Source organism: Pogona vitticeps, chromosome 3, assembly GCF_051106095.1.
Source record: "Pogona vitticeps strain Pit_001003342236 chromosome 3, PviZW2.1, whole genome shotgun sequence".
Taxonomy (NCBI): Eukaryota; Metazoa; Chordata; class Lepidosauria; order Squamata; family Agamidae; genus Pogona; species Pogona vitticeps.
Window position 1 is genome coordinate 104,159,685 of NC_135785.1, and position 20,464 is coordinate 104,180,148.

A 20,464-nucleotide genomic window follows, 5' to 3' on the forward strand; every position below is an offset into this window, starting at 1 on the left:
TGGTGTTGGAATGTGTTTATGCAGCTTGCCATAGCTACTTATGGCTAGCTGTCAAAGTTACATGCCTTGTCATGTGCCCAGTTATGGAACCAAGATGTACCTGAGCACACTGTCACTTAGTTGCAGTTAGCAGTAGTAAATTATAGACCTTACACAAATAGCAATAAGATTCTGGCCCATTCAAAAGCACAGTGTTTGGGTAAATACAGTTCCCAACTGTTAAGGAACCCTTTCTCAGCAACTGGTCTACAATGCAAAGGTCTGTCAGAAGAAAGTTATGGGCTACTATTCCATCCTCCAGAGATATCTGGCATCTCTGGATTCTGAGATGAGGTTGCAAATCTTCACTTGTGTCATGCTTGCTTGTCAGAATGATTGGGAAGAAAGAAGAAAGAGAAGAAAGAGGAAGTATCCAAGAATATGGGCAATAAAGCATTCTCAGAAACTGGACTTTGTCAGAATTGATTCTTGGGGTTCTTCTTTGTCTTCATCCAAGGAAAGTTCTATTTTTTGGTTTTATTTTGTTTTTAAAACCTTCTGAGGGTGCTTCTCTAGATGGTCCAGAGAGAATCTTCTTCTTTCTCACGATTCCTGACATACAGAAACGCCGTTGCTGATACAGAACTGTGTGAGAAGAGTTGTAGGTTACGGCAGAGGAATATGCCAAACACTTTTAGGAAATCCTGTTAGTTTGATGTGTGTCTTTTTCTGCCTGGAATTTCTTCAGTTCGGAGGAAACTACAAATTAATCTAGAAGGTAAAATCTGGTGGCGGTTTCTGAGGGAGTGGAATCCTCAAGGAATTTTGACAGCCTTATCAAACCTGCTGTTGTTTGTTTGTTTACTCACTCACATTCTGCCCTATTAGTGTTGCCACTCTCTGGGTGGTTCACAATGAGTTGTTCTCCCTTGCCTGAAGATTTGGTAGCATTTACCGTAGCTTTAAGCAACAGTGGTTATCAGGCAGTTTTCCAAGATTTTCTGGAGCGTCAAATACCTGCATGGCCTATTTGTCAACTGGGGCACACAAACAAATGTGCATACTCTGGACAATAATATCTGCACTAGACTCATTCCGCTATTTCTGATTCCATCATAAGCATGGTTCCCATAGAAAAAAATTAAAAAGATATGGCCAGCCTAGATGCCTTCTGGAAGCACAGTAAAATTTAAAAAACACCTTTTTTTGCATGCTTTTAGATATTCTGGCATCCTTATATTTTAAGCACAGGTTCTCTAGGTGATCAAAGACCTTTCTAAAATATAAGCCTTGCCTTTTTATTGGCACTATACATTTCCATGAAATTTCACTTCCCAAGCCAGAAAAATGACTGTACTACTATCATCACATGGAATGAGCTGATAAACCAAACTGAGAAGCAAACAAGCATGTAAAACAGGGATAGGAAATGTGCACCCCTGTAAATGTTGTTGAGCCCAATCGCTGTGATTACTATACCTGATGGGAGCTGCTGCGTGTCAACATCTGGAGGATCAGATAATCCCCATCTGTGTAATGCAAATGGCTGTAGTAAATTTCTTTCTCTATTTTATTAAATGAAAGAACCTGTTGTTTTCCCTTGGAAAATGTTTTTTTTTTTCCCTTTTTTTAAAGATGGCTCCTGGTTTTTATCTGAAGTCTGATTTAAGTATAATATGCAGAGCAAATTGGCTTTACAATCAAATTAATCAAAGAGGTTTATTTTCACTAGATTTGCATGAAATCAGTGGCACGATTTTGTTGTCACTGGAGATGGGCATGAAGTGGAAAACTGGTGGTTCATGGCTCATAGCTAACCACCATGAACCTCTGGAAAATGAACTGGTTCATCCCAGTTCATGTCTGGGTGGGGCTCTACTTGCTGCTGCCACCTCCACCTCTCCTCCCACTGCCTCTGCGAGCGAATGGTCAGAGGCAGCGGCAGGCTCCTCACAAGGAATCCAGGTGTGGCCTCTGGGCATGCACCCACCGCCCATCTGATAGGCAGGCACATGCTCAGAGGCAATGGCCAGCTCCTGGCAGGAAAGCTGGGCTTGCTGCCTCTGAGAATAGCAACCAAGATGGCAGAGACACCAATGGTGGAGGCAGTGGCTTCAGGAACAGGTAAGCAGAGGCAATGGGGGCAATGGGAAAGGGTCAGGCGGCCAAAGCAAAACAGAACACCAAAAGGGGGGAAAAGTTCAGCATTCAACTTGGTTGTGGGATTTTTGGATATGTAATCCCATAAATTCCTCACCCACCCAGTCCAGCTTGGGTTATGTTACATTAGCATTTAATACTTTTATCATTCAGTGTCCTGTTAGGGTATGTCTAAGTGAGGAAACTCCTTTTCCTCTGATGATCATGGTACACAGTGTAATTTTTTTTCCAGTGTTTCCTACAAGCTTCCAACCCTTTTGTGGTATACACATTTAGTTCTGTTTTGATGCTGGTCTTCTTACTGTCATTTCTCTTCTTGGCATTTACAAACCACAGCATAATGGACCAACACAACAGTCTAGGAGATTTTGTTGAGAATTTCTTGATACTGTGCCTGAACTGAGGATGTTATGGATGATCAAGAACAAAACCCCATCTGTTGCCACAGGAAATGGCATTTGTTGGGAGTGTGGACAACTAGAACTAAGAACTCTGAGGAAAAAGAAAGAAAGTGATTCTGAGAAGCAGTTGCAGCCCGCATAGTACAAGAATGTCAATCCCCCTTGAAACCATGTTGATTTTGATGAGATGAGGATTTGTCTGTTTTCCCAGTCTGTTTCCTTGTGTTGAGTGTTCTGCATTGAAATGACTCAGCATTGAGCTCATCTGGTGTGGCCATACTAATCATATAATTATTTGATGGACCAAATTCAGTTTAACTTTGATATACTGTATATGTGTATTTTTGCTGTCCTGATAAAAAATATAGTTGGAGACATGAACACCAGATGGCAGATACAAGCTTAATATATCAAACTTAACATGATCAACCAGGAGGTATCTTGTATCATGCTCTGCAAGATGATGGGTGCAATCACCTAAACTAGTTTACATTTATGGCTGAGGAATCTTTAACATTCCATTTGTTTGGGACTGCAGATCATGTCAGGTCAGTGATGAGGAACTAAGGGAATGAAAGTCTAAAATATCCAGACAAAAGTGTAAAAAAGAACAGAATAAAGGAGATGTGTGTTTATGGGGCCACCATGGGGAGGAGTAAAGAATCCAGAGGCACTAATGTGGTGGAATGGCATATCCATGGAATCCTCATATTAAATTTGGCATTCACATGTCATGATTGGAAGTGGGAAAGGAGAGAGAAAAACTCAGGAAGATGAAGACTATGTTCTTTACTTTGGAAATGAGCCTTCCATTCTTTTCTGTGGAGCCTCGTGGCGTAGTGATTGAATTGTAGTACTGCACTCTGCTCATGGCCTGGGTTCAATCCCAGGTAGCTGCCTTGAGGTTCACTCAAGGTTCATTCAGCCTTCCATCCTTTGGAGGTAGGTAAATTGAGTATCCAGCTCACAGGGGAGTGGGCAATGTGTATCCTGCATAATTATTATTGTAAACTGCCAAGAAAGTTATTTAAATGCTATGGCACAGTATTTAAGCAGCACAGTTTTGCTTTTTTTCTTTAACCCCATTAAGTTGTCAGAAATAAGGTGCTACTTACTGTATTTCAAATCCAGAAATAAGAAAGGTGACTGTATTGGGAAACCACTGAGGGTTGTCTTCTGCTGGCTGGACAAAAGAAGGGGGGAACAAGTGTGAAAGAGAGTAGCTAGCTTTTCAACTGCCCCTACCTTGATCAGAAGCCCTTATGTTCTAGCTTTACTATTCAATTGATTGCTTGCTCAAATACCTTGGTGCATAAATTCTTCCAGCCCACAAGTCTATCTTGGAACTCTTGGTTAATAAACCTGCCAGTGAATCACCTGCCAAGGCAAACTCACAGTTACTGGGAGACAAACTGGAGCAATCACAACAGGTGTTGGTAACTAGGGAATTAATCACCTGCAGCAAGGAGTACATCATAAAGGCAGAGTTGACTTCACTTGCATCACAATAACTGTCAAAGAGACAACAGACACTGCCCTTTTTGCTAGCTGCCTTAGGGTTTTTTTTCTTTCTGCTCTGTTAGACAGTTGGCAGCGTGAAGAGAAGACTCCCTGGAAAAGACCCTGATGTTGGGAAAGTGCGAAGGCAGGAGGAGAAGGGAATGATAGAGGATGAGATGGTTGGACAGGGTCATCGAAGCCACCAACATGAATCTGACCTAAATCCGGGAGGCAGTGGAAGACAGGAGGGCCTGGCGTGCTCTGGTCCATAGGGTCATGAAGAGTCGGACATGACTAAATGACTAAACAACAACACAAGCATGTTGAATTAGGAAACAAGCTGAAATCTACCTAATACCTCTGGGAAAATGATTTAAGTCTGCCCTTTTTTATAACCTAGCCTAGTCAGCAGTGCTAACACAACTGAGATATAAGGGCCCCCATTGCCCATGGAATGTGTTGGTGATGTATTGTCACACAACATGATCTCCCCCTGACCCTCCCCCAATAGCCAAAGCAGCCATTCTAAGGAAAGAAAGATGGGATCTTCTACAAGTGATTACATGACTAAAAAGAGGGAAGAAATGAGATGTATGGGAGGCGGTCATGTCAAGCCAGAGCATACCACTCCATAGATGAGGAAACAATACAGCACATGATACAATGAATACAGCAGAAAACCTTAACAACCCATATCTTATTCTGTTGCTCCCTGTAGACCCATAGCTACATGTGCAAGAGTGGTTGTGCACACGTCTCCACATCCACTATCATGTGGGTCAGGCTGAGAGAAAGTATGGCCCAATTTCTCCCAATGATCCATGCTCACAAAGTGAGTTCATGGCTTAATGAAGACTAGAACATGGACCAACCAAGTTCTAGTTCAGCATTCTAACCATTCACTCATAATGTCTCTCCTTTAGGTTTGTCACTAATGAATTTAGGCATAAAACTAACCAGCAGGTGGATGGGACCAGCCTTTCCCATTCTGCTCTACCTCATCTTCTTGGTCACCCATATTTGGCTGTAATTAGCAAGGTCATTGCAATAGTACCATGCTGTAACTTGAAAGCACTATCTGAATATCATACAGTATCATGTCATTCAAAAGGGCATAGTAGTGAGCCTATCTGGTCAGACTGGCATAGCTGAAGGATATGATCATGTTGTAAAACACCTAATAATTAAGTAGCCTATTTCAGGACCAATGAGTACCTAACTTAATAGGCTTTGTTATAATTAGCTGATGACACACAGCCCAAAGGTGCAACAAAGGTGTCATGGGGCCACTCTCTAGGTGGTGCTCATGAAAGATAATGTCTTTACTATGTCATATAGTGGTTTTTCTACCACTGATCCTTTGAGTTTGATGACTTAGAAGGCTACAGGTTGTATAGCAAATGCAAAAGAAGAATTTTTTCAAAAAATGTATAAATCTAATCTGTCCCCGGGAATCTATAAATATTTTTCTATCCTGGTCTTCTAAGGTGATGGGTTAAGCAGGTTCAAGCTAATCTCTATTTTCGAGCAAGCTTTAGTGGGATGTGGTTAATCATTTCTTTCCACCAACATTGTATCTTCTGAAAACAGTACTATTTGTTAGGTAAAGGTAAAGGTTCCTCTTGGCATTTAGTCCAGTCGTGTCCGACTCTAGGATGCGATGTTCATCTCCGTTTCCAAGCCAAAGAGCCAGCTTTCATCCGAAGACAATTTCTGTTGTCACGTGGCCAGCGTGACTAGACATGCAAGGCCGTTACTATTTGTTACTTGCAACTAAATGGCAACCAAACAATGCAAGCATTTATGGTGAAATGTGATAGCCCTGCAAAAAATGTTTATGCTGGTGAAGCAGACTGAAGTTACTCTCTATATTCATTTCAGCTTGGAGAGACATGGCTGGCAATTTTTCCATCATTGTGGTTTCTGAATTTCCTCCTTGCCATCAGGCTTTCAAATCTTTTATTATTGCTACTTTCTACTCTTTTTATATATATCATTTTTTAAAAGCAGGCTTACAAAAATAAAATATTTTTCAAGGAAAAACCCTGTGTGCTGGCTGGAAAATGTATCAGCTAGTGACACTAGATGTCGCCAGAAGAATAGAGATTTTCTCTCCCTTATGCTGACCGGTTTTTTAAAAAATGCATTGAACAAGGCACAAAACTGCATGCTAGCAATTCATGCTGGATGTGTCATAGCAAGGTAAAAGGTTGATGGTTTTGCCTGGACTGTAATGATAGCAGCAATTGTTCTCTTAATTGTTGAAGAAGCTGAATAATACCTTGCTATTTCCCAGATGATTTGCATAGATGTAGTTCATATGTGGTATTGCAGAGAGTCCCAGATTTTGGAGTTATCATTAAAAAAAGGATATTTTTTAAGCTATCACTTATAGTAGCTGCTGGTTTGCAGTCAGACCAGACTTATGTAAAAACAATACTTGTGCCAAAGAGCACAATTAATAATACTATTAGTAATAATAATTACTAATATATCTCATTCTGTTTGATGTTCACAGACATCATGTAGGTATAGTCACATGCTTATATTCAGCCAAGTCTTATGTGTTATGACTATGAAGAAACTGAAAAATTGGGGGGGGGGGGAATCATGGAACAATCTATTTTGGGAAATTTGTTAGTGTGTGGGAACGACTGGTTAGGAATGTGGAGAGCTGTGCCTGGCCATTAATGAGGAGGGAGTTACACCTACAATTTATCTTGTGTGAGGGAGTCCTTCAGCACCAAGTCAGCTTGTTCCCTGACTACAGCTGTATAAAGAAAGAGGGGCAGAAAGTGCTCTTGTCTTCATGAACATCTGAAGGAACTCAAAGTCTGATTGGCAGACCTTCTGGAAGGGTACAAAATGTGAAATTTAATCTATAACAAGCGGTTCAGAAGTTACTTCAGTTGGCTTAGCTTGCCTCTCAGGATGATGCTATACTCAATTGCTGCCCTTTTATGCTGTATCTGGAAGGAGGCACTCTGTGTATGCTTCAGAACTATGCTGATGCTACACTAATATGTGAATATTAGGTAGATTAGATTAGCTTTGTTTTTTTCTGTCATTGTCTCTTAATGGCCTCACCCTTTGTCTCAAATTGTCTTTATTTGCTCCGTGCTTTTAGGAATCTTTCTGAAATTTTTTGGAACTTTTGCCTTTTTGGTTTTCCATTATCCTGAATAAAATGTAAAAAAAACCCCTCTTCAACCAACTGTCTGGATTTTTGGCTCAGAGAATTTGTAGTACTAAAACAAGGCCTTGTGTTGACCAGCTACAGGGAGCTTTGGTAATTTTGTGGATGTGGTGGCAGTTCTACCTTACAAGGGGACATTGAATGCCTGTCCTTGTGGATTTTTGGACTCCCTGCAGCAGAGTCCAGTCAAGATAGACTGGATGTTGGTAGGTACCAGGGCCAAGCAGGTTTAGCCACTCCAGGAGAAATGGGATAGTGTGGCTAAATGGTTCAAATGAGACTCTCTGAACCTACAATTCTGTCACAAAGATATTCCTAGAAACAAAATTCAAAATGATCTTGATAGGCTTGAGCACTGGGCTGGGAAAACAAAGCAGAATGAAATTTATCAGGGATAAGTGCAAAGTTTTACACCTAGTGGGGGAAAAACAAACACACAGTTAGAAGGTGGGGGATATTTTGCTCGGTAATACTATGAGTAAGAAGGATCTTGGAACTGAATATGAGTAGACAGTGTGATGTGGTTGCAAAAAGAGTCAATGCTGTTTTAGGCTGTGTTGATGGGAGTAGACTCCAAATCCTAAGGAGTACTAGTTTCCATCTATTTGGCACTGGTTAGACCTCACCTTGAGTACTGTGTCCAGTTCTGGACACTGCACTTTAAGAAAGATGCCAATCAAGTGGAACAAGTTCAGAAGAGGGTGATAAGGGGGCTGGAAACCAAGCCCTATGAGGAAAGACTGAAAGAATTGGCCACGGTTAGCCTTCAGTAAAGAAGACTGGTGTGATATATGATAGCACTTTTCAAATAATCAGAAGACTGTCATCCAGAGGAGGTGTAGGAACTGTCCTCAGTCATCCCAGAGTGCAGAATACATGACAATGGACTTAAATTACAGGAAGCCAAATATTAGGAAAAACTTTCCAGCTGCTAAACCGGTACAACAGTGGAACCAACTATTGCTGTAATACCATCTGTCAGATATACTCAGATTTGGATTTGTAGTGAAGAAGGCATTGGACTCTAAAGTCCTATAGGCTCCTTCCAACTCTATTATTCTATGATTGCATGATTCTAATTAAAAAAAAAGAGAGAGTGTTTCTTTTTCCTTAAGAGATTGCACATTTTTGTTTTGGGCAAAACTGTTGTTACTATTATTATTTGCAAGTGACGGAAGATAAACTATATAGCTGCTTTCTAAATTCCAAATTTGTTGAGAGAAATAAATTCAGGCATAGACGCACTATTTAAGGAATGCATGCAGCAGTATCCTCACCTTTTTGGGAGCAAGTTTTCCTGATGAAATTTTACATTCAAACGACAACTTTAATAATAATAATAATAATAATAATAATAATAATAATAATAATAATAATAATAATAATAATAATAATAATAATAATAATAATAATAATAATAATAAAAAGCTAGTTGTTTCACACATGTAAGACAACTGGTTTGAATCTTCCACCTGAAAACTATAGATTATGCACAATTAGTTTTAAGTGCCCTCTATTTTATGTCTATTCTTATTGAACAGCATGATTTAACCCTCTTTCTCTAATAAGAAGCCAAATTTCAGTTGAGTATCAGGAAAAACTTCCTAACTGCTAGAGTAGTACAACAATGGAACCACTTACCTCAGGAGCTGATGAGCACTTCCATGCTGGAGACTTTCAAGAGAAAATTAAACAACTATCTGTCAAATATACTTTGATTTGGATTCCTGCATTGAACAAAGCATTGGACTCAGCGACCTTATAGGCTCCTTTCAACTCCATTATTCTATGATTCTCACCTAAGCCATGGATGCACTAGATCAGTTCTAGCAAGTTATTATTCATTCTTCCTTTCATTGACAGTAAATTTCAACTATGGTAGTCTATTTAAATCCATTTAAATTGGATTTCCATGTTTTAACCAAGACTATGTTGGTTGCCTTAGTTGAACACCTGTTCTGATAAAAAGAATGAGAGACAGGTACAGAGACTGAGAGATGAGAGAAATATGACCTTGGAGATTCTCCTGGATCTCTCTTTGTCATTTGCAAGTATCATCAGCATTGGTAAATCTCTGGGATTATCCTCTGTGGTATTTTACTGTTTCCTAGGTAAAAGAAGGTGGACCAGCTATAGTCCTAGGCTGTGTGGAGGAGTTATTAGTGTATCCTGCAGGAACTGTCTTGTTGCTTTCTATAAGGTTTGGTTTAGTCCCCAATTATTTTTACAGTATTATGAAACTACTAAAGGTGAAGGTTGTCCATTCGGGGGTGCAGATTAATAACTCAGGTGATGATATCCACTTTATTTCTCATTCCATAAAATTCAATAGGGACATTTCCTTCCCTGAATAGGAATAGATAACTGTAGTGGACTGGATAAGGGTGAATGAACAGACCTTCAATAGAGATGAAATGGAGCTGGTGATGACAGGGAAACAGGGATTTAGGTGGAGAAATCCTTGGTGTAATCATACCGTATTTTCAAGAAATCAGGAGAAAAGGTTGTCCCAGGGCTATCAGAATGCCAGGTATAACCTAAAGTACCTTTCAGCAACAGCCAACTGGTTTGAAAGCTGTGCCCATTATGAAAACCTAGCTATTTCCATGCCTTTATGACTTCCAGCATAGACTGCTATGATGTACTATATCAATTGCAGGTAATGTGTAGTCCCCTAGATACCGTTGGACTGTAATTCCCAGCATTCTGGAGAGCCTGTAGTTTGCCCATCCCTGCTTTATATAGTGGACTGCCCTCGAAGCCAGTTTTAAATTATAGCTGTTATAAAGTGCAGACACCTACTGTAGGTCTTTACAGGTGAGCATGGCACTGAGAAAATCTGTATTGTTTGCAAGGTTGTTCTGAGGCCAAGTTCAAACTACTGGTTTTAAACTTAATACTTGCTCCTGTATCAAAGGGAGTCCTATGGGATTCTACCTACAACCACAAGACCTCTCAGTGATGGCTTCCTCCAGATTCTCTTTTCCAGGGACCTAAGCTGGTGCAACATCATAAGAAGGACCTTTTCGGGGAAGCCCCTGGATTTATGTGTTCTCTTCAGAGCTCTGAAGTTCTCCCCACCGTGTTTTTTAAAGAGTTCTTCCTTGGTCTTTTTTAGAATACAATTATTATTGTTCCAAGATACTCTTGGGAATTAGAGAGAAATTTAAAAAAAATTTCAAGTCATTTAAAGTGTAGTTTTGCTGTCTTTTAATTTGATGCATTTAATTCTTATAGTTTTAGGAGTTTTCCCCCCAAGATACCTTGTGAAAATCCCTGTTGAAAGCTGGCCTAGAAGCAGTATAAGTAAATAGGTTAACAGAAGAAAATAAAATGTGATTCTCATATAGATTCTAATATCTTCACCCACACTGATTTTGACTCTTATTTAATTGTTGGTTTTATTTTTTTGGACATTATTATTGTTGTTCTTTACACACACACACACACACACACACACACATGTATAGTGTATATTGTATTTTCCATAGTTTAGAAAAGCTAAGAATGAGGGGGTGAGTCTACAAAACAGCAAAGCCCTGGCTAGACATACATTCCTAATTGAGTTCATTGTGTTCACACTTAACCTATTGAATTAAAGCTAGCCCTTGCTTACAGACAGGTTCACAGGTACCTAAATCTACATCTTAGCACCTCAAGATTTGGTAAAACATGCACACACAACTCAAGAAGATCTAGCCCTGCCTTCCAAAGCAACTATCCCTGCGTCAAGCAGGATTACTCTTAATAGGATTTCCTGCTGTGAGGCTTTTTCCATGTCTATTGCAAGACCTGCACAGTATCTACTCATAGAAGAATATGGACCTCATGCGTCACCTATTTCTCCTCCTTTTCCTTCTTTTGCTCTATGGGACAAATCTGGCAATTTCTTCTTGTGTCACAGGATGCTCCTGTGCCGACGATAACTTTGGAAGGTAAGAATATTGAAATATCACAGAAACAGTGCTTGTAGAGGTGTATGGTTCTGGTTATGCTAGTAAATAGCATTATATGGGGGAAATGGTGACAATACATACAGTCCAGCAAGGTGAGATATGAAATACATGAGGGCATATGTTAAGTCATAAACATGATGGCAATTTTATGTAGGTGTATCTACATATGCATAGCAGGAAACAGAGTATAGTAAAATTATGTACTTAACACAGGTTGGAGTGAACAGATACAATATGCCTATTTATTTTGAATATGCAAATGATTCAGCAGCATGTTCCATTCTATCATTTTCAATCAGATGTAGTGGCTAGTAACTTGTTAATAGCTAGATGTTGCCAAGTATTTTCAGAATTTAATTTTTTTTCTTCTATGTGATTTTAAACATATTTTTAGTATTAGGGAATGGATAGTTTTCTGTAATATTCTGAGTTTGAGGTATTACACTTGTAGCCACTCTAAGGTACTTTTCTATGAGTTTTATGACCAGAAAGATAAAAATTTATCAAATTTATTGTTACAATGCCTATAAAAAAAGGAAATTCCATATTGAACTCATTGTAGGTCACTATCCATTCAATCAATTAAGGCCGAATGGGCGAGGTATCAAAACAGTATGCTAACTTTGCTGATTTATATTCCAGGAGCTTGCTTTGCATGTCTACTTCTTTGAGAAAGATCCCAGAAGGCATCCCTCAAGATATAAAAAAAATTAGAATAGAAAACTCTCACCTAACAGAATTGCCTCGTGGGTCATTCTCTAATGTCAGTGCCTTGGAATATCTCTGGCTGAATTTTAACAACATCACAGTCATGCATCTAAAAAGCCTCGAATACCTGAAGGATTTGACTGAGCTGAGATTGCAAGGGAACAAACTGAGTTCAGTACCATGGACAGCATTTCAAGACACTCCCGCTTTGGAAATCCTGGATCTAAAACACAACAGGCTTGACGTCCTTCCGGAACATGCCCTGCGCTATTTGCCAAACCTGACCTACTTAGACTTATCTTCCAATCAGCTTACCGTCATCTCAAAGGATGTTTTCTATAACTGGCCTGTGTACCAAAAAACCCAGCAGCTGGAAAGGAAGGGGGAAGCTATTTCCAATGCTGTCTTGGCCTTGCATGATAACCCATGGATATGTGACTGTCGCCTGCGAGGCTTCGTCCAGTTTATCAAATCAATTGGCCCACCCATCATTCTAATGAATTCTTATCTTACATGTGCGAGTCCCAAATTGAGGGCAGGGAAGTACTTCCATGAAGTGGAGCTGAAGAGCTGTATGAAGCCCCTGGTATCATCCCTGGAGCCAAATGTGACTGTTTTGGTGGGGCTCAACGCAACCTTGACCTGTTTGGTGCAAGCCAATCCTCCCCCAGTTGTCTGGTGGGCCTACATGCTCAAACACCTACGAGGTTTTAATGGTAAGCACAATTCCATGGCACGTTATTGAGTGACAGGGAATGGTCCCTCTTTATAGATTTAAAGGTTGTCCACCAGCCACCCTGCCCTTTTTCTGTCTTTTGAACATCTAATTAGATCCTTGTCTATATGGCAGTTAAGCTCATTTAGTCCATTGAGTTCAATAGACTAAACCTTTTTGTTTCTTACATTAAACTCCCACATTTGATCTAATGTGCTCAGGACAGCATATATTGCAGCTGTAATACAACAGGACATTAAATAGTTAACAATTTGTTGCCTTTTTGTGATGCCTGAAATGTGCCTGAGGAAGCCACCGCATCCAACTTAAGATAGCGCTGGCCTTGCTCAACCATACGGCAGCAGAGCAACAGACTGAGAAATTGTACTGCACATGGGTAGGTATGCTGTACAATCGAGATTTTTTTAAATCTCACATTTCACGACTTGCTGAAGATGGTTTTCTGCAGCATATAATGCTCCTGCAATTGAAAGATAGTTTGTCAGTTCTCAATCTGGTGACTTAGAGAGAGGAACATTAGGCATATGAAAAAAGCTCCATCTTGACCATGTTGCATCTCTCGGTAACCCATCTCCATCTTTGCACCCCTCCCTTTATTCCCATTGAGTTGTGAGGCTTCCCATTGAGTTGTGAGCCCGAAAAACCCAGAACAACCATTGTGAGGCTTTGTTTTTCTTTTCTACAAGGACATTATACATATTCAGCAAGCATTTTCTCAAAATGTATACACTTGCACACTTAGCCTAATGTACAAAGTTTGTGTACCTTTTCCCCATTACCTAAAGCATGATTGGTCATGCAGTTTTGAACCATATGCATTTTAACTGTTTGCATTTTACACCTGTGCATGTTGGTTTCAATGTGCAAATGAATCTCTGGCTTAACAAATGTGTGTATTTCTGACGGAAGGGGTGGATGCTCTTGGAACGAGTCTCAGGAGATGCAAAATGGGTAATGTGTCTGAGAATCTTGAAACCACCAACATTCTTTTCTATCTCTAGGCAACATTTCTGTTCCTAAGGAACATTTGAAAAGCCAAACACATGTTTTACATTGTGGCTAGGACTGATGGGAACTGCAGTCTACGCGGATTCCGTGGTTCTACCTGCTCACTTCATTTGTGAGAACTGCCTGGATGAACAACTGATATACACAGTCGTGAAAAATGACCGGGCAAAATCCTGTTGTTATGCCTCTCAAACCAGAATTAGCATAGGAAATCATTAATTACTACCCCCCCCCCAACTTTCAGGTTCCAAAGTTTCCTAAGGCCCCATTTTGTTCTGGAGAAGCCTTTGAGAGCCTTTTTAATAGTTAAAAATTGCCAGCAGGCCACTGTTGCTAGGAATGCTGCCAGTCATCCAGCAGCTATATTTGATTATTAAAAGCTTCCCCCTCCACAATCTCAAGGTTCTCGAAGGCTCCTTCAGGGTAAAATGTAGCCCTAAGGAGCCTTGGAACCTAAAGGGAGAAATAGGAAGCTTTTGGTTAATTTTATGCCAGATCCATAAAGTCATGCAGGATTTTGGCCAAAGAGTTGAAACAACTGGGTCTAAACATCCTAAGCATTCTCTGGCCACTGAGTATAATCCAGCCAATATTAGCTCTGACTAAACCCAACTGAAATCAGTGAGATCTAGCTTAATTACCATTAAGGCTGTTTCCAATGTTTCCAGTTAGAACCTTGTCCATTTTTGTGACTACCTTTTGTTAGGCTGTGCCCCAATCTTTAAAATATTATTGACAGTAGACTTTTTACATGCTGCCCCATACTATCAAATTGTTGTCATTGCATATCTTCAAACTGAGGATAAAGTAGACACCGAAGGCAACAAAATTAAGAATGAAATACAATTTTGCAGCCTTACTACCTTGGCTAAATTGCTTATAACTTTCTTGAACAAATTCCTTCAGGACTCACATTTTCTTTGACTGGCCTCAGCCCTCTAGTAAATTGTTCTGGACACTTGAAAACAAATTGGTTCAGTCAGTTTCAGAGTTATCTTCAGAGCAACACACACACACACACACACACACACACACACACACACACACACACACACACACACACAAGGAGAACAGAAATGTGTAAACTCAGTAAATATAGAGCAATATACTTTCCCATTGGTCTAGCAATTTTCTTGCTGTTCACCTGAATGGCTGCAGCTAGAACAATAACTTTGATTTCATTCACACACCTTAGCAAAGGTGGGAAATGGGCAGCCCTGCAAATGTTGTCCTACATCAAATGTTACCACCATAGCAAATGGTGAAGGGTGAGAGCTTCAAGTGCCTACAACATCTGGAGGAGATTCCTGGCTCTGATTTTCACACAGAAAAAAAGAGGAAAGTCTCGATTTGCTGTAGTACATCAGTCTTAACTGGAGCAATTGCCAAACCATATGAATGATTGCTGCTCTCCTGACTTCAAAATCCTGATTAGTAGGGAACACCTTTGATTCATCATTTTAAAGAAGAGATACTAGATGTTATCACTGTCTCCCTGCCTCTCCCAGTTTTGGTCAAATCACAGTTAACATTTCCATGAGTATCGGACAAATCTGTGCTCTTTACAATGATCTGCCTTTGGCTTCTACAGAACACTGGGTAGAGGATTGTATCCCTCAATATGTTACTTGATTGTATCTTCTGCCTGACCCGATGACTATAGTCAATGGTGAAAGACAGTGAGAGAAGCAGACTAGCAACATCTAAGGATTACCCTAGGCTTATAACATGGGGAGTACAAATGGTTTAATTCCCATGATCACCAGATGATCACATGTACTAGATAAGTATAGGAATATGTTGATGCCTCCTTTAGCTTGTTTAGATACCACTCTTCCTATCATCACTTCATTCATTAGTATGTAATATGGTGTGGCTGATTGATAATGGAAAGGACCCATTCAGCTTTACATTCTCAGATTTTACAGAAATCTCTTGTAAGAACCTGTATTAATGAGTGACCTGAAATCAATTCACATTTAAAATTAACTATTTCTGAACATTCCCCCATTCACTTGATTTGTAACAGAGGAGATCTACATTGGTGTCAGGGGAGTGTACATCACCTATTTCCTCAACATCCAAATATTAAATTGAATGTTTGAATTGTCCTAAATTTCTGTCTCGTTATGCTTAATTCTAGAAATATTTAGGCATACCTGCATGACTCATAATCCTTAGGGTCCAGCAGTATATGCATGATGAGATGTTTTGTTTCTTTTCACAGTATTACACAATGAAAAGAACTTTGAATAAATTCATTAGACTGAAATAATAGAAGAAAACTTCTGGATTTATATTCTGGTTAATGAATTTTTAACACGTATAAGTTCCCGTTTTTTTGACAAGTGACAGTTTAAAATTGACACCAAACACTCCCTAAACGGAAACTGAAAATATTCTTGTTAAGTTCTTTCTCAGGCAAAACCATCTGATGTGACCATGTGAGAAATGGCAAAATAATTGAGGACCTTTTGTGAAGGGAGCTGATGTTCTACCCTGTTTTCCCGAAAATAAGACCTAACCTAAAAATAAGCCCTAGTATGATTTTTCAGGATGCTCGTAATATAAGCCCTACTCCAAAAATAAGCCCTAGTTAATTGAAACCCCACCCTCCACCACTGTGCAGCAGCCAGAAGAAGATGACACAACTGTATTTGAATAAATCTAGATGGTTGTACATGAAAAAAATAAAACACCCCTGAAAATAAGCCCTAATGCATTTTTTGGAGCAGAAATTAATATAAGATCCTGTCTTATTTTCGGGAAAACACGGTAGTGAGTTTCTGCTGAATGGAAAGCCTCACCAGTATGATAATGCAGGATTGTAGCACTTCCATAACCATGACTTTTGCACAAGTGGTGAGCTTCATGAAGGAAAACTGTCCTCTGCATATGCAAAGGAAATGCTTGTTCAAGTGGCAGGATCCCACCTCATGATGCTGGTGGGATTTTCCATTTAGTGGAAGCTCAGTAGGGTACTGGACTATGCTTATAATGTTAACAATATTCGAATAACTGGACTGGATGAGACTAAAGACCTGCTTGTCCCAAAGGCCCTCCAGTTGTCTAGGGGAAACCCATGAAAAGGACTTCAGCAACAATAGCACTCATATTCCCCAGCAGCAGATAACCAAAGCAATGGTGCCTCTGATATAAGCTACTAACCCTTAGTAGCCTTTTTCTCAAGCAAGTTGTTTAATTCATCTGGAAAGCTGTCCAAGTTGGCAATCATTACAATGTTTTGTAGTAATGAATGCTAAAACTTAACTGCCTGCGCTGCAAAGCAAGTGGCTCTCCTATTCCCATTGGGAGATTTCTGCTTTGGCAAAACACTTGAGGAATTTCTAGGAAAGTTTAAATTGTACCATGAAACTTAGAATTTCTTTGGTGAGATAAACATCCATATCAGATAGATAGATAGATAGATAGATAGATAGATGGATGGATGGATGGATGGATGGATGGATGGATGGATGGATGGATGGATGGATGGATGGATGGATAGATGGATAGATAGATAGATAGATAGATAGATAGATAGATAGATAGATAGATAGATAGATAGATAGATAGATAGATAGATTGATTGATTGATTGATTGATTGATTGATTGATTGATTGATTGATTGATTGATTCTCCATGATTTGGACAGCATTATTTTAAAATAACAGCAGTGTTCTGTAGTGTTTGGTTGTTTTATTTTGTTTATATTGCATAACTTTGTGTTTTATATGTACACTGCCCAGAATAGTGCAGCGCATGTATGGGGCAGTAAATAAATAAATAAATAACCCAATATTATAGCATATTGAGAGTGTCGCTGATGCTGAGAGTAGAATTTAACATGTTTGCCTTGGGTCTGTTTTTCCCCCATCCCAGTGTCCACCACCCATACCAGTGAAGATTCAATCAAGTCAGAATTGGCGATACCTTCAGCCCATCTTGTGGATGATGGCAATTATACCTGCATAGCTGCCAACTACCTTGGCAACACATCAGCCACAATAGTCCTGAGAGTCCAAGCACCCCGAATGGTGTCTTCTTCATTCTCTTCCTCCATCTCAGATGAGAACGCATACATTGATGTGAGGATCGCCAAACAGACGGTTTATGGTATTACTCTAGAATGGTATAGCATGACTGAGAATCCTGGGGAAACATGGTATACTCTCCATTTTGGAAAGTATGATGATGCCAAGAAAGACATGATTTACATTGGACCTGGCATCAACAGCTACTCCGTCAACGACTTGCTCCCTGCCACAAAGTATGAAGTCTGTGTTACTCTGAGGAACCAAACACCTCAAAAGGGGCAATGCATTGTGTTTGTGACAGGAAGTGATGTCAGTGAGCTGGAGCAACGGGAGAAGCTTGTCCACATCATTATCATTGTGTGCGCCATGGTGCTGGCTGTCCCTGCTGGGATGTATGCCTGCACCACCGAGACCAGGTTCAATTGTATGGAGAAATGCACCAACATTTGCCGCAAGAACAGGAAAGGGCAAAATCTGAAAGGAGCCAATAAAGAAAGCACGTTTGACAGCTTGCCAACCGGCAGCGAGGAGGGGTTGTGTCGCCGGGACTCCAGTGATGACAAGAGAAAGCTGAAGTCCTGTGAGGACAAGGAAAAACCCAACAAGCAGAAACCTGAGCACAGAAATAGTGCTGATCTCTATTAGCCAACGTCCAAGCACAATCCCATGTTAGATAAGAAAGCAGTAAATATAGGAAGACTGTCAGAGATATCTGACAGATGTGTACACTAGGGCTTTCGGTTACCTCAGAACCAACATGTGGCAAGCAAATGCAACTGAACATTGTTTCTAAAAGGTTATGGAACCATCAACACCTACACTGGGCAGAGTTACTGATGGCCAAAGGATGTAATAGTTAGTAGTCACAGTTCCAATGGCATCACCACATCTTTTTCAGGCCTATAGGAATTTATGATTTTCAAAGCATGGAAAGGTGGATGTGTTGCTTATAGAACCATCAGGCAAGTTGGAGTATACGTATGTGCCCAGAAGACTTTATAGAAAGATTCCACCCTTAAAATAGATTACCAGAATGTTTGGGGACTTTGGGGGCATCCCTTGTCCATTTTGTAATTGTTACCTTTGGTTGACTGTCTGAGACATTTTAGTAACATGGTCCAAATTTGCTTGCCACAGCTGCAACAGGCAAGAGAAATATGGTCAGCTGCATTTAAAGCTAGCAAAATATGGGGATGTTTTGTACCGGTCTAGTTCATACTAAATGCAGCAACATGTAAGACTGAGGCACGAAAAGGAAGAAAAACATGGAGAATCCTTTCAAATTATTGTTGGGCTTGGAAAAGAGAAGAGTTCATCACACCGACCTCAATTCAAGGCTAGTCACCTGCAACCACTAATGGTGCTGGGAGGAGAAGGCCTTCTTAATTAGTATCAGAAGAGACAGCTATAAATTTTGGTAGGACTTCCTGAATTCTTGGGGTGTACGTAGAGCAACTCCAGCTCCACATGATGAACTTTCACTCTCAATCTGAGCATTACTTTTTCTGACTACAACTTCCAGACTCCTCCAAGTAGGATTGCTGATTGGGGCATTCTAGGACTGGTGGTCCTAAAAAGTAGCATTCTTAGGTATTACTTCTGTTCCCGACTTCTAAGGAGAAAACATAACATTATGGAGAATGGCTAGCAGTCATACTGACTAAGCTGTGCTCACAGGTAAAAAAGCTGTGAATACTAGTTGGTCAGCATAGACAGAGAGGTGTGGCACCATCTTGTCCTGCAGATACACTTCCCTCTGCCAGGCCCCTGTTTGAAATAGGCTGTTGGGCTAGATCAGGAGTTGCCAATTGAGGTCAGCCAGATAATTTTGGACTCCTATTGCCACAATCCCACATTTTGGCCATGCTGCCAACTGCTGATGGGACTTGTAGGCTCCAAAATATTAGAAGGGCCAGAGGTGTGTATATTTGAGCTAGATGGTCTCATTGGTTAATCTAGCAATGCTCTTTCTACCTTCTTAGCCATCTTTCTTGATGGTTTTAGTCAACCATTAGACATGTTTGTTTTTGTCATTCTTGTGAGGTCAGCTCTATTAGTTCCACAAGCCGTACAGGAAGGCGATATCAATTTAGGTAAAGGCCGGCGCAGAAGGCAGAGATGATACTAAAGCCTTTAGAAAATGTAATATACAAACAAAATAGTCTGATGCTAAATGAAACTATGGTTGGAATCCTCTTGGTGTTTGCATAAGGTATGCATATCTTGTTATGGCTAATTGCAACTAATTGATGAGGTGCCTGGCTAACTCTCAGTTGTATTGTTAGACATATGAAAATGACAAAAGGGACTAGTACATTCACTGAAATATTAGTCCAAAAAAGGGAAATATAAATATAAATAAGTAAATTTTGTATCCATAATTCTATAGATAAATGAATTTATTTATGTGATGTTGTTCTCAGTAAGTTATAATGGTGTAATTGTAAATTTTAAAATGTTACATAGGCTTTGAAGAAGGTTGATAAACTGAAATGCATCAGGTATTTTATGCTGGGACTACAGTTTAGCCTTTTGTTTACCTACTAGTGGACGTATGACCAATCACATGATAGAGATGTGCTCCAGCATCTCATCAATTAACTGTGGCAGGATACACAGAGCTTATGTGGACATCAATAGGATTCTGATCTATATATAGTTTTCTCTTTCCTTTCCTTATTGCTGTTGAGAAAGAAATATACAGTATGTGTACATGTGCTCACATGCATACAATACTGTATATGCATTGTTCACACCCACATACCAGCACTTCCACATATCC

The 20,464-nt window shown here is 39.9% G+C and overlaps 1 protein-coding gene across 1 annotated transcript; it reads left to right on the forward strand.

Moving 5' to 3' along the window:
• The first annotated feature begins 10,150 nt into the window (after window positions 1–10,150).
• LRIT2 (leucine rich repeat, Ig-like and transmembrane domains 2) lies at window positions 10,151–20,464 on the forward strand. The gene is made up of 3 exons (XM_020796828.3): window positions 10,151–11,171; window positions 11,835–12,616; window positions 17,528–20,464. The coding sequence occupies exons 1-3, from the start codon at window positions 11,056–11,058 to the stop codon at window positions 18,325–18,327; spliced, it is 1,698 nt and encodes a 565-aa protein (XP_020652487.3). The 5' UTR covers window positions 10,151–11,055; the 3' UTR covers window positions 18,328–20,464.